General features: G+C 38.0%; 2 protein-coding genes across 2 annotated transcripts; one reads left to right on the forward strand and one right to left on the reverse strand.

The window, feature by feature from the left end:
- Window positions 1–1450: 1450 nt before the first annotated feature.
- On the forward strand, window positions 1451–4752 carry rx3 (retinal homeobox gene 3). Its single transcript, XM_044334041.1, has 3 exons — window positions 1451–2027; window positions 2577–2812; window positions 3838–4752. The coding sequence occupies exons 1-3, from the start codon at window positions 1766–1768 to the stop codon at window positions 4279–4281; spliced, it is 942 nt and encodes a 313-aa protein (XP_044189976.1). The 5' UTR covers window positions 1451–1765; the 3' UTR covers window positions 4282–4752.
- A 1380-nt stretch (window positions 4753–6132) lies between these two features.
- On the reverse strand, window positions 6133–8043 carry LOC122968804 (gastrin-releasing peptide). Its single transcript, XM_044334290.1, has 3 exons — window positions 7582–8043; window positions 6578–6819; window positions 6133–6445 (listed from the first exon to the last, which is right to left on the reverse strand). The coding sequence occupies exons 1-3, from the start codon at window positions 7721–7723 to the stop codon at window positions 6392–6394; spliced, it is 438 nt and encodes a 145-aa protein (XP_044190225.1). The 5' UTR covers window positions 7724–8043; the 3' UTR covers window positions 6133–6391.
- Window positions 8044–15778: the final 7735 nt, after the last annotated feature.

Consider the following 15778-nt stretch of genomic DNA (forward strand, 5'->3'; position numbering starts at 1 on the left):
TCAGGCTGTTAAACCAGCAAATAAAGGTCCAAAGTCTGACAATAAAAGGTTGATAAAAACAACTAAGAATGACTGAAAACGACTAAAAACGAGTTGTGGAGGCATCACGTTGGAAGCAGCACATTAATGCTCTTGGTTTTGGAATGAGATGTTAAAAAGTCACATATAATGTTTGAGTGTTCACATACTTTTGACCTGTTAGTTTAACTTTAAAGTCCTTTCAAAGTTTCAATCTGTAACTCAGAATAATCGAAACAGTCGATCAATGCTGCCTTTGTTTCTGTTTTCATTGATATTTGTTGGATTGAAGCCAACATGTGTGAGCGAGCTGCACACCTGTTTGAGGTTCAGGTGAAAACTTGTTCTTTCCCTGAGGACTCTGACTTTTCATCATTTTGCAACATGTATGTTAAAATTAGGTCAAGAATTCTGCAAGACATTGTCTGTCATTATTATTCTCTGCTTTCTTACACTGGAGGGTATAATACTGTGTGTATGTGACAGTCAAGGCCAAACTCGCAGCTGAGCACTAAAGAAAGCGAACATTCAGCTACTTCAACAGGTCAAAACATAATTACTGTTTTAACAATAAAACTGAATCAATTCAATCAGTGTTCAAAGGAACATTTTCAACATACACACATAAGAACCTGTTGTTCTCCTATGTATGTGCGCCATAAAACCACATCCTCAGAGCTCTGGACATGCAAAAGAAAACAACTTTAATGCTTTATAGATGGAGTTTTGTAACTTTTTGGCGTTAATTAGCATCTCTCTCACTCTGCCCCCCTCCTCTCTCGGCCAAACAAAGGATAAGGTCACCTTCTGTAATTAGGAAAAGCTAAATAGTTTTAGGGGTTTTAACCCTTTTGAGTAAAATAATGTAATCCCCTTAAGCAGGATTACCACACTGCTGTCAATCTTTGTTTGCTCTTAAGTGGTTATAGCTTGAAATTGTTATTGTTTGGGCTTTGTTCCCCTCTTTGACTCCACACCTACAAGAAACTGGTTTAACGAAACTCCATTAACTCATTAGTACAGGATGTATTAGTTAATTGATCAGTAAAAGTTTATTTTATTCAACATGTGTCACTCTGGGAGGCTATTAAATGCCCATACATGTTTTTCCCCTTTAGGTCAATAAAGCAAATAACATAATTCTTCAACTAAATGAAACGTCTATTCTTTTTGGCAACAATATCTTGACACTTTGATTAAATATTAAGCTGTCATCTTGCAATCCGTGTCCTGACCAGAAATCTTGTAATTATGATTTTGTTGTACCTTAATCTGTGGGCCTAATCTTCCTCTCTTTTTTTTTTTTTTACACAGACTGACATGAACATGACATCTGGAGGAGTGGAAAGATGGTTTTAAGATTTATGTAAGTCGCTTTAGAGCCAGCACTGGCTGCTGTACGGAGATGCACTTGAGATGGGGAGGAGTTTAGGGGAGGGTGATGTGCGGCTGGTGCCTGGATGGACGCGCAGTTACCCCCAAATCCAGGGCCAAATCCAACGGGACGTCCCCTCTCTGACGTGCAGCGGGGGTGCCGCATGAGCAGGGGGTCTTACAGCAGGCGCTACTTTAAAAGCCCACTCTGAAGATGCTCTATGTCCACTGAACAAGACCGTCTTACTGGTGTGTGTCTTGTGCGCAACTTTTCCAACTAGTTTTAAAATTAACAGCTTTAACAGACTAGAAACCAACTTTAAAACGGACTGCGTGCGTAATTTCGACCATTTCTTTGGGACCTCACCGACCAATGTGGCTTCTTGGATCACCTTCCCAGCTGATGATGATGGATGAGCGCCTGTCTCCCTCCACACGATCCATCCAGAGCCCGGGGAACCCGTCCACAGTCCACAGCATAGAGGCCATACTGGGATTTAAAGAGGACACCATCTTCCACAAATCAACCTCCTACAGTATGACGGATAAAGTCCTGGTTAAAGATGCTGAGCGCAACGGGGATGTAACAGTGACCCCGATGAAGAAAAGTCATCACTACTCAGAAAGTTTTGACAGTAAGTTGATTCAGCTTTCTCCAAAATCCAGCAACAAAAATGTAAAAAAAATACTTATTACAAGCAGGATCTATAGTATCAAGTCTATAAGTCTTTAATTAAACTTTTAGATAATCTAGCAGGTGCCAGCTGAGTGAGATAATTTCACTTCTTTCTCAAGAAAATCGTCCAATAATTATTTTCTACAATGCAAAAAAGGGACAGTAAAGTGTGCTTTCTATGTGGGTGCTCATCTTCAAAAACGCAAAACATTTTAAAAGTGGAAAAAGGTGGCAAACAATGTAGAGCTTCACATTTTATTAGAATATCTGAGCGATTTAATTTTTTAATTTTCTTCACTCATTTGTCATTTTCTTGATAGTGAGGGAGCAGTTTTATCTCTCAGTAGACTGGCACTGACTGGTTATTTTAAAAAAAAGCCTCTATAAATGAAAGTGTAAGATCACTTACCTGAAAGCATATTCATTAAGAAGCATATTTAAACCTCAATTTTGAGATTCCAAACTTTTTTTTTCTTTTTAATTCAAACTCTTCGTCCTTTGTCCGCAGGTGTGTGTTGTGCCAGCGGAACCGGAGAAGCGTCGGTGTGTCCGGACTCACCGGACAGAGACGGCAAACTGTCCGATGATGAAAACCCGAAGAAGAAACACCGTCGGAACCGGACCACATTCACAACCTTCCAGCTGCACGAATTGGAGCGAGCTTTCGAGAAGTCGCACTACCCGGACGTGTACAGCAGGGAGGAGCTGGCTCTGAAAGTCAACCTGCCGGAGGTCCGAGTCCAGGTATGTCCCCCCAAAAACTCATCACAACTTCTATTTAGTCACTCTTCCTTATCGTGCAGGCCTGCTGCGTGTATACATTGCGCATACAGGCCTGCAGGCACTAGAGTGAGACGGATATTTTGTGGTCATACACACACACACACACACACACACACACATATAAACTATATTTTTATAAATGCATGAGATGATGTTTCCTAAATGACATCTCATATTAAATGTTTTATTACAAAAAGTTTAGGGTAAACCTAAAATCACTGCATCCAGTAAATCAGAAATTTGAGAAAACAGAGAAATTCATGATGCCTATTGATTTAAACCGTTCACATTAATTTAATTTGTACAGTTATATTTCACCCTGCCATGAAATCATAAATATAAAACTGCAAGAATTGTCCCACTACTACTAGTAGTAGTAGTGCTACTTGGCTACTAACGTTTGTAATTCCCCAGTTTGTTTTAAACTCTTCACATCTGCAAAGAGAAGAATATTTATAGCTGTCTTTACTTTTGGAGGAACTGCTGCTGGAGGGAAAAGGCTATTTGATTTATTTGTCTGAATTTTAACAGAGAAAAAGAGATTTTTTTTTACAAAATGTTTGGCTTGCTTCAGATATAGAGGGGGAAAAAATCAATTACCACCGATTTAACACTATAAGTGAATGAAAAATTGTAAATTCAGCTAGTTTCTTAAAACGTTATTATTGCAACAATCACTCATTGCTGATTGCAGCATTACAATTTAATGCAAAGTAATTAGTTTAATAGCTGTAATCTTCACTGGGTCTTTATATCTTATATTCTTCTTCTAAATATTTGATTCACACAGTATAATATTAAACACAATACACTAAAAAAGGCTTTTAGATACAGACTTTGATCAAAAGTGTGGTTTTTCCCTTTCCTCTTCTATCCATTATGTGTATTTGTTGACCTCGGTGGGGAGTTGTAGCTTACATTTGCCTTCACAGAGGTAAATAAAGTTTTAATGAGTTAAAAAATTAAATCCTGCTCTTTGATTCCAGGTGTGGTTTCAAAACCGGCGGGCCAAATGGCGTCGGCAGGAGAAGCTGGAGGTGAGCTCCATCAAGCTCCAGGACACCTCCTCCTCCTCTCTGCTCTCCTTCAGCCGCTCTCCCACCAACTCCCTGGGCTCCGGCCTGCAGCTGGACCCCTGGCTCACCACCCCGATCACCACCTCCACCTCCCTGCAGTCCCTCCCGGGCTTTATTGGCGGCTCGCAGGGCCTCCCGGGCACTTACACCCCTTCACCTCCCCCCTCCATGCCCTCTTCTTTGCCTTTCCTCAACTCTCCAGCCCTGGGACACAGCCCTCACCTGCCCCACATCGGCTCTATGTGCCCCCCACCCCCGGCGTACCAGTGCTCAGCTGATCCAAGGAACTCCAGTATTGCCTCACTGAGGATGAAGGCCAAGGAACACATTCAGTCTATTGGGAAGACGTGGTGATGCTGAGTGGAGGTTCAGATCACATCTGCCGCGTCTTTTGAAAAACTGACTTCATCCTCATGCTGATGGGATTGTTTAATTTTGGAAGAACTACAGCTGAAATCCAGGATTAGAGTCATCCTGATCACTTATACGGAGAGGCTGTGACACCAACTGTGAAAAGTCCTGTAAAATATGAAACCATTGACTACTCTGTTACTTTCTAGTTCTCTGGTGTTTTTCTTTATGTTCTCTGCAAACTCTTTTTACTGTTAAGTTTCACATTCATTCAGCCCAGTCTCATTTTTATCCGATGTTATGTTGCCAATATAACAGAGTCCTTTAGCACCCATCAGTATTTATTTTACTCTTATAAATGGAGCACTCCTCATTTTGATTCATTCTGCCTTGCTGGTTTTTTTATCCAAGTGTTTGGTCTCCATCATGAATGGTTTATCAAATGTGAATATTTTCTCCATACAATAAACTTTATATGTAAAAAAATCAACAAACAAATTGATGACTAATCAAGTTCTCCCAGACATATGAAACATGTATTTCATGGCTGTTCATTAATCATGCTGCGGCTATAGGAGGTACAGCAGACTGTATGAGAGCTCTGCACACATAAATGTGGGGAAATAGGAGTACAGCACCCCTTAGTGGTGGATTTCACTAACATAACTATCACACTGGGAGAAAAGCTTTTTCCATAAAAAGCATTAAAACCTAAGAACACATTTAACAAGGTTTTCAGCTGTGATTTTTCAAGATGTATAAGAATTTGCAGAATAATTATTATTCTTAATTATATTGTGGTCTAAAACCATCTGATCATGGACACTGACTGACGCATTAAGGGCTCCAGTCCTACTGTAAATGCAAGTGTTGGATCAAAACATCTATAAACATGAATCTCTTTATGGTATCAAGTTTCATACCACTGTAGCATGTTACCATTTAATTTAAAGTAGCATAGATAAACATGGAGGGTGTGTTAAAGCAGCTTAAACTTCCAGACTTCCTCTCTCTGTTTCAGAGAATGAGTTTGTCAACCCACTTATTTCCTCCTCATTAACTCCTGTAAACTTCATCCCATTCGCATGGGGGATTAGACTCATAATGATGGGGTGAAAGTGGCTTGTACCTCTATTGTTCACCAATCATCTGTGACAAATGAGGGAAGAGAAAACCTTCCTTTTGGCTTTAAGAGAAAGATGTGTGTAACCAAACTGTTTCAATTAGCATTTCCTATCATCTGCAACTCCTGAAGGCTAATAATAGTCCCTGTCATCATCCATCCTACTGTCTGAATAGACACTAAATGAATGAATGAATAGTTTTGTTTTCATGTCTGGTCATTTACATGATCCATCCTTCGTGGAATTATTCAGACACATTATAAGCCACCATCACTAACAGCACAATACATATATCTCATCCAAACATAAACATAAACCTCCCAGAAATAACGCTCCAGGAGATATGTCACAATGGAAAAACAACAACAAAAACAGTGGTGTTTGTGTGTGTGTGTGTGTGTGTGTGTGTGTGTGTGTGTGTGTGTGTGTGTGGTAGAGGGTGTGTGTCTTCTTTCTGATTAGAAAAAGGAGCGGAAATTGCTTTTAGAGGTCTATAATTTTGAACTTGTTAACTTATCATGCACCACCTCACTGGTAAGATACTCAAAATGTAGTACAGAAACTATAAATGCTCTTAAAATTGATCTTGAGCACCATCTGGTGGTATTAACTGGTTACTGTGCATGCAGGTGGAGCAAACATCATAAGCATTTGAACCACAAACAGTGAATGTGTGATAAAAACAAAAGACCACTTGCGGCCTGCAAAGCATGATTAGACATCCACAATGCAGTTATCACAATGTTAAATTTATTCAGTATTCTCAGTTTAAGTGACATCACTTTGTCAGGTCAGTCTAAAATCAATCTGTCGTATGATATGCATATACAAATTTGAAATTACTGGTAAAATAAACTTCTATTGGTTTTCCCAATGTATTCTTACAGCAGAAAAACTATACAGTGTGATATATGTGATTACAGAGGGCACATGTTTATAGATAAAGATGAAAGATTTCTGAAGTTTTTGAAACAGAATTTGTCTTGCATTCAGGTGGAGTCGTTGTCTTGCAGTTTCGAGGCCAGAAGAAGCAGGTCTGACATCTATAATGCAGTGAAATGGAGAAATACATGACATCATATCCTCAAAACAATATAGCTGAAATCAGTGTTCCCCTTAAAAAAACCTGTAGCTCAAATAAAGGTGCATTAAGAATCACTGATTGCAAATGTTACCTCTCTGAGATATTTGTCTCTGTCTTCTTCTCTCCAGCCGCTGCGCAGCCAAAGCAGCCTGTCTGCAGTTTGTGGCATCGTCTGTTTTTGGTTCTTCTGTTGCAGCAGAGCCTCCATCAGACCCTCGTATCGGTCCAACTCTATGACCCCAGCTGTTTCTGAGGGTGTGAGGTAGTCACTGTCCTGGTTTGTGTCCTGCAGTTCCTTCGGGCTCTCGATGCTCTTCTTTCCCATCAAATGACCTGGAGGATTGAACGTAACAGGATGCATTAACTGTTTTCTGGAAAAAATATCTGGTGTCAGGTTGTGGTCTGTCATACTCTGATTAACTACATTTGGGTTAAACTACACCATGATGGGCCCTAATCTGTGATTACATTAGTTAGTGTAATTAATTACACTAATTAAATCCAAACTGTCACCATATGTCAAGGCTTGGTGGTTGTACTGTATTCAGTCTACACTCATCAAGCACTTTATCAGGAAGACCTGTGCAATCTAATGCAATCAAAGGTCATATTTCTACTTTATGTTTATTATTGAGGGTGGTGATGTACTGGAGTGCATTATATTAAAAAAAGGTTCCTTTTGTCTACCCCTATATCACCTTTCTGATAATGACAATAAAATATGTAAATATTTTCTTCAGTGGACCTGTCCAGCAGAAGATGAGAAGAGAAAAAAAACATCTTTTCTATTACATGCATCATTATAATCATCAGAGCTAACACATTAATGCATGAAGATCACTGCATTATTATTGCACTTAAAGCCATTATAGCACATATTTGCATAAAAGAGCATCTGTCCTATAAAACATGCAGGGTTTTAACCCTAAAATATAGACAATTAAATACTTCTGATCCACTTTTGATGCAACAAATAAACTGATTTGCTCTAAATATCATCACCTTCCATGGTGCATATTACCAATTAAACACTGCAAATACAGTAAAAATCAACATTACTTACTCCACCTGTTGAAAATGTTCAGTTTCTCTTACCTACTGCCCAGTGATTGCCGCGTGGATACATTTTGCCAACAGCTGCTGCAGGATTCTCAGAGCAGTGCAACATGCAAGGTAACGAAGCCAGAATCATGAACACTGGCCACACTGGTCTGCAGCATAAACACACTCCGCCCATGTTATCAAAGAAAATGTCAGATCTAACCCGAGGTAAATTAATCCTTAGTTGAAGTTAATCAGACTTGATCTAACTCTAGAAAATCTCCACCATATTTTATTTATAAGAACCGATTTCGCAGCAGAGGAGGAGGGGAAAAAAGCTCCAGTTGCAGAGTTGTTGAAGTTACACTCACGATGCCTTTGATAGAAATGACTAATGATGAAAGTTAAATGCCCCTCCTGATACAGCTGTGCGTCAGCGGGTGTTTTTTAGAAGTGCCAATATGCCGGTACCAGGATGAGAAAGTGATGATGACAAATGGTCATCAATAGCCAGCCTGTAATTATTATTACTCACTATTATTTGTCCAGAGATTGCAAGGGTGATTGCAGGAGGTGCCAACGTCATTTCATGATGATGGACAGGATTTCTAGGTAATTGCTTCCGGCATGTGGAGAAAAGAGAGGCAACAGCCAGACAGTGGTGGAAAAAAGTGTTTGTACTCTCTTAAGTATAAGCACAAAAGTCAAATGTGCTTATAGTAAAAGCACTCATGCAGAGTGGTATTACAAACAGCACGTAGGCTGCTGATGTATTAACTTGTAGGTAGTATTTTAATGCTTGAGATGGTTAAGATGTAGCTAATTTTATCTATTTCATAAACTGTTAAGTAGTTGAATCAATAACAATACATCATACTGTATTTTATGAACTGATCATATGTTTTGTATGTGAAATCTTCACCTGACAACGTAACTACAGCAGTCAGATCATGTCAGTCATGTAGTGGAGTTAAAAAAAAGTACATTCTGAAATGTAGTGCAGTAGAAGTATACAGTAGTAGAAGTATTAAGTAGCATAAAATGGAAACATTCAAATAAAGTGCAAGTACCTAACAATTGTCATTAGGTACAGTACTTGAGTAAATGTACTTTTTGTTACTTTTCACCACTGGTAATACCTTTGTGGTGTAATATCTCCTTCCAACTGCTGCGGGAAAGAGATGTTACAGCACTTCATTAGAAGAGCTGTAAATAACTGTAAATAATTTAATCTTTCTCAGACCTTTGCAACTCTTTTTTTCATTAAAATTTTAATTTAATTGATTATAAATTCGTTTATACATATTTTTAAACCTGACAGAGTGAAACCTGAAGTGTACAAACATTTCCTGTGTGCATGTACCTCGTCTGTGTGCAAATGACACTAAAGTCTCTTGAATCTTGAAGTCTATAAATATTCCCCTGCAGTCCATTCAAAATCATATATAGCTCAAAATACAGGAGCAATTGTTCTTAAAATATGAAAACTAAAAGTACTCATCATGTAGAATGGCCTCTCTCAGAATATTATTATTGATGCTATATAATGGTATCATATTACTGACACATTAACATGTTACCAGCATTTTAATATTTTCATATGTAAAATCTTCTTAGTAACTACCATATTATATCAGATAGTAAAATTACAACATTTGCCTCTGACATGCAGTACAGTAGAAGTGTAAAGTACCTCAAAATCAAAGTGAAGTATGGTATTTGAAGAAAATATACTTTCTACCACTGACTAGAGTTTAAATTTAACTAATGAGTGTTTTATCCAAAGGGTGAGGGAGACCTGAAGATAAGAAGCTGATAAATAAAAATAGGATACAAAAACTCTGTAATGACACAGACTCAACACAGGAAGAACCTTTGTTTAACCAAATTCAGTTTTTCTTTTTTTCTAATCTTGTCTCAGTAACCTATTTAGATGATGTAAGACACGCAAAACTTATAGCACCTCAAACTTCTTTTTTTAATCGAACACAGAACAACAATACAAAACAACACCTGATTAACACAGGAAAACTGATATATTAATTACATTACATCATCAAACTGAACAATTCATATTAAGTAAGGCTGAAGAAAAAATAAATATGTAGGCCTACTATCAAAATACTAAAACTAACTTTAAAAATGACACAAAAGTACCAAACAAACATTTAATAAATGGTTGATAGCACACTATCATGTGGTTATAAGCTGATATGAAGATATTCATTTCAGTGTCTATTAATGTACAATATTTGTCAGTAATTCTCCTGTGAAGACATATTTATATTACCACAACTGCATTACATTAATAAACACTTACATCTGCATTAACTGCATTATAGAGTGTTATAAACCATTTATTATAGTAGGCCTGTATACTGCTTATAATGCTAAATAGGGAGTCTTAAAGTAAAGGATTATCATTGTCTCTTTGTTTTATGCTTTTTGCTGCTTTTTTTCTGTATTTGTGAAACATTTTGTGACATCTGCTGTTGTGGGCTGGAATCAAAAAACAAAAAGCACTAACTCACTCGCACCTGTGCAAATGACGCAGATTTTAAACATATCAACAGTGATTGGAAACAAACACAGCGTCAAACAAGATGCTGTGAAGGACGATGATGATGAATAGTTTTGCTGCAGCCAACACCTGTCGTGTGCTCAATTACAAGAAATCTGACAAAGCAGCATATGCCAGCTTGTTATGCATAGTCCACATGATTTATCTGTACACTTTATTACAGTGTACTTATCCCTCTGGAAAGGTCAACAATGTGAATTAAGCAGCCCTCAAACACGGTCGGGCACACACGCATGTGCCTGTGTTAAATTCTCATACTTGACTGATCCCTTTGATGACAGTATTGACACACAGAATGCTGCAGACAGAGAATAGATGAGGACAGATAAGGAGTCCGTGTACGTTTTCAGGAAAGTAACATTTTGTGTTGAAAAGGTTAAGGGTTTCCTCCGGGTATTGTCAGGTCATGACCCCACACACACACACACACACACACATCCCAGCAGGATATTAGAGAGTCTATCTGGCTCGTAACGTATCATATCCAAGGATGACCTTAACAAAACATGAGTCACCTATTGGTCAAAGGGCATACAGAGCAGTGCCATCTGAAATATTTGTTGGTTTATTTTTATGTGAGACAACAAGATCCTGTGTGTGATCGTGTAGCAAGAAAATATCTTGAGAAATCACCAAATATCAGAAATATGTAGATTTATCACTGAAATAAAAGATTCTGTGTTAGTTGACCCTAAAATCCTTCTCAAATATACTAATACAGATTGATTTGATGTTTTATTACATTTTTTTTAAAATGCAATATCTTGATACAATGATTTCAGGGATGCTAAAGTGAAACATTACGTTAAAAAACAAATTAATTATACTTTATATATGTCTAACATGCGGCACAATGATGGTTTGACCTCAGGGGTTGCCACATACTGAGAAGCCAAGGAGCTTTTAATCATTCATGAGTTCACTAACAGCCACACATGTCTGATTGCCAGCCCTCGATCACCGTCACAAGAGACCACTGGAATTATTTCAGGCCACATACAGTAATCAAACCAAATCTAATTAGTCTGAAAGTTTGAAGAGGCCTTATTGGCTGCGTCATTCACCATTTTACACATGAAAGCTGGTAATTATAAGCTTTTATTATGCCCTGTGATTGAATTAAGTGGGCTGTGAGGGTTTTACAGCCTATATTTATGTAGAAGAAGTATTTCTATTCATATCTTGGTATCCTCTCATATGTATAAGTTCAAAACATCCATTAAAAGTATTTTTAAGAGTCGGTGATGCTTTACTACAACAGCTCCAAATGTAAAACACCAGATGGCACTGTCGAGTGAATTTAGAGAGCATTCAGTCAGTGTTTTTTGTTGTTTTTTTATGATGAGTGTTGTCGTGATTAAAGCTGCATCAACTACTTTATCTTTAAATATTATATTGCACATACTTAATATCATAGCATAATGTTAAATGTCCAACAGAGTGCTTGAAAGCATCACATTTGAAACAACTGATTTTACTTCCATTTTTAGATTGTGCACAGAATGTGTTAATTGTGTTATTATTGTCTCTATTTCTATATATATATATATATATATATATATATATATATATATATAAATATTGGTACACTTCTTCAGGCTAATTTGACTTATTTCATGTACAACAAAGTGAACAAATTGAATGATATCATGCTGAGAAGTGTTTCTGAGCTGTGAAAATAAAGCTCTTTCTATTCTCTATTCACACTATTCATCCTTTTCAAATGTCATATGATACGTTAAGTGCTCTGATGGTGTCCTGGCTGTAATAATATTGGCTTTATGAAAAGTTAAAACGCCATTCAAGGGAAGCCTTTCAATGGGGAAGTGTCAATTAAAATGGACACTTTGCTATTATCAGGTCTTTGCTATTAGTCACAGTTTGAAATCACCTGGCAGCCGACCAATCAGAGACCTCAGAGGTGGGGCTGGGGTATAAAGAAACATATTGCCTCATTATTTCATGTCACATATGTATTCTGTATAGGTTCGCTCTCTTCATTAAAGCTATTTGATATTTACACATGAGGAAATATTCACATATGGCTGCAAATACTGGTACAGGTCTTGTGCAACAGTTACACACTTTTACCCAAAATTCAATCTGACATTCTGGTATCTTTGGAAACTTTGGACTTGCCACAAGAATTTAAAATAAGGCTTTGTGGGTTTGAACAATGTTTGGCTGTAGAGCATGAGTTTGTGCTGACTAACACACCAGTGAGGGGTTGAAGAGATTTGAATCAGTGGCTCTTCATCTGGGGGTCCCCAAGAGATTTCAAGATCAATCTGATGGGTCACAAGATAATTAAAGAAATTAGAAATAATAAAATATTTCTGTCACACAAAACCAGATTCATTGTTTTGACCTTTCTCAAATTTGTGCCTTTTTTTCTTCTGAAACAGTGAATAGTTTTATTTCTTCAGACAACTTAAAAATCCTTCAAATAACAACAGAAGAAGACAAAAATCACCCTTCGGTTGAACTGCTCACAGCTCATGTCCACACTGAGTCATAACCTGAGGCGAGGGGTTTCATTGCTTCATTTTAGAGTCACGAGTCCAAAAAAAGTTGAGAACCACTGGTTTTGCATTAAGAGCCTGTGTTTAAGACTTGTTACAATAGAACAATATGGAGAGAGGATTATGCAGTATTCACATTCAGAGAGTTAAAATATAATAAAATGCTAAAAATGAAAAAGCTTTTTTAAATATGTTCAAATAGCTCTACTAATCTACATATAATGTTCATAATATACCACAATCATAGGACTGTCTGATTCAACAAGTCCCTCGTTTTGTTGACCCATCCATCCACCCTGACCTCCTCCCTCTGCAGACTGTGTAGGTCTATAATAACATCACCTGACTTCCTTCTTTTCTCCCGACAGACAAGAGCCATAATTACTACTTGGGCCGCTAGAGGGCTTTATCACTTGAACACAGTATGTCGTTTTGGGGCACTATTCTGTCATTTTTGGGAGGACCATCTCGACTGATTATCAAGAAAATATACTATGTATGACAAAATTTGCAAGCAAACAAGCTTATCACATGCAAGAAATTCTGGAAATAGCAGCTCCATCTTCTTTTTTTAATTGAACACAGAACAACAGTACAAAACAACACCTGAATTAACACAGGAAAACTGTGACAGATGAATTACATTACATCATCAGACTGAATAATTCAAATTAAGATAAGGCTGAAGAAAAAATAAATATGTAAATAAGTATGTAGGCCTACTATAATAAAACTAAAGAAAAGTAGCAAACAAATATTGCAGATTTACAAAGAAAAATAAAACATTTAAAAAAAACTTTGTGTTACTTACTGTTTTCAATAAATCTCAGAGACTGTATTTGAGATCTAATGTCAACTAAAATGAAATCAAATTTCAGTTTAGCCTTAAGGATTTTTTGATTAGAATAAAGAATTTTACAAGTAATATGAAAAAATGTACCACTAATTCAGTAGATTTTTAGCATTTTCATAGCAGCAAACAGTAAGCTATCACAAATTGAGAAAACAACTAAACTACCATTAATGTTTATCAAAAATAAAGTGATTTAAATCATTACAAAAGGTTTTTACAATCTACATTCTTTGAAAATAGTTTCTCTTTCATTCAACCCAATACACGCATATCAGACAAATCAGTAAATTTTGCTTAAATGGCAGAAAGAATCTTAAAATAGACTTCCTTAAACTCCCTTAATGTTTGCCGCTTATAGGCAACATGAACGGAGGCAACGTGACGTCACATTACTGTGTCTCTGTTAGGGGAGGGGAGCACAGCAACCTCAGCCTCCTCCTGCAATGTAGAGAGGCAGGAGGCGCCATGAGGGCCTTTTATAATATATATGCACAAATCCAACTGCCTCGCAGTGTATAAAATGCATTTGTGTTGTTTGATGAATAAATCTGTCACGGTCTTTTACATAATGAAGGTTAATTAGTTTATGCTGCAGCATTCATGGCTGCCTTTGAGAGGCTTGCCAGATGTATTAAGGACTGGTAGCAGGCCAAACAGAGGCAGTCTGCTGAAGGCACCTCTCTGCAGGCTCCCAGGTAGGTTAAAAAAAATACTTGCTTTAATCATGTTTTGTTTACCAGACTTTGGATCATATCTATCCCACATACTGTAATGTGATGATATTTTTACTTTTTGATGGTTGATGTCTTATTTATCTACATGAATAATAATGGAATCAGGACAATCTTGCTCATGTTTGCAGAGTGAAAAGTATTACCAGTTTGCATGTGTAAGAGAAAATGGTGCCATTAGGCATTATGTCATACCCTTTTACACTTAAGAGTAGCCATCTTCTCTTGCATTGCTTTTGTACTGTAAGATGTATGCATGTGGGTATTTATCTTGTGCATTTGTGCATAAAAAACAGGCAGCTGGATTGCCATCAAAACGTGCAACACTTCCAATCGTAAACAACAGAAAAGCAAACACAAGATTCAGTGACCTTGGCACACGCAGCATGCAGATGGGCAGTCGGGCCTAAACAGGCCTAGGCTATTTATATATAATGTTATTGACCTTAAAAAATGTGCAGCATCGACGGTTCAACACTACTTTATCAACACAATCCTATGCTAACATTTGCTAACATCCTATGCTGCACAGGCCTGAAATATGAACATAGTGTGTATATTCAGGTCCTGATTATACTCTCCTGCTCATTTCCTTTTCTTGTTCTCTAACTCCCCCACCTCCCTCTGTCTCTGTCTCTGTCTCCCTCTCTCTCTTCTTTCTCTGCACCAGCTGCTGCTGCTGCTCCAGAGCCAGAGTGGAGAGTCCCCTCACCCCCCTGCACAGACAGAGACAAAAGGCCTGATTCGACTGCTGAACACTGCCCCCTTTCTCCATCCATCCCTTCATGCACGGCCGTGGTGGTGGTGGTGGTGGTGGTGGTGGTGGCGGGGGTTTCAGGAGCAAAACGAGGCCTGGACTGGGACTAAATCTAGGACTGACCCAGTGAAGGAGAGTGGGAAGAGGGGGAGGGAAGGAGGAGGAGGAGGAGGAGGAGGAGGAGGATGGGGGCTGGAATGGCTGGGGCAGAGTAAGGCAGGTGCTGAGGCCTCTACAGGAAGACCTTTTTTTTCTTGAATATCTCTCAGAGTGGGAAAAAAAAATCTAACAAAGGGTATGCAACGTTTACCTCTATATATGCATGAACGTGCATGTGTATGTGTGTCTCTGTGGGGGCAGGGGTGGCATGTGTTTGATGGAAATCTGGGGAGGGAGATGCATGGATGGCTTGTGTTTGCCAGATTGTCTGCTGGGTTTTTATTCCTTGTCTTTATATTGCAATGCTGAGTGTAATGCTGCTGGAGGCTGCATGTAAAGCAAGTTTTTTTGTTTGTTTTTTTTTTTGTTGTTGTTTTTTTTAGTATTGTTTTGTTTTCATTTGGTGTCATGACTGGACAGACTACCAGCATGTGTGGGGTGACTGGGAAGCACTAGGGATCTGGTTGAGAAAAAGGCCAAGGTACTGGATTGAGCTTCTACTCAACTGCCACCATGGTTACCTGAACTAGCTTCTTCTTTTCAATATCATCAATCACCATTTTGCACATCATTTTACCTTAAATGTTTTGAATCTTACCTGATGTAACACATTCTTTTGTTAACATAGTATGATTGTTGTGATTTTCT

Source organism: Thunnus albacares, chromosome 18 (assembly GCF_914725855.1).
Source record: "Thunnus albacares chromosome 18, fThuAlb1.1, whole genome shotgun sequence".
NCBI classification, from domain to species: domain Eukaryota; kingdom Metazoa; phylum Chordata; class Actinopteri; order Scombriformes; family Scombridae; genus Thunnus; species Thunnus albacares.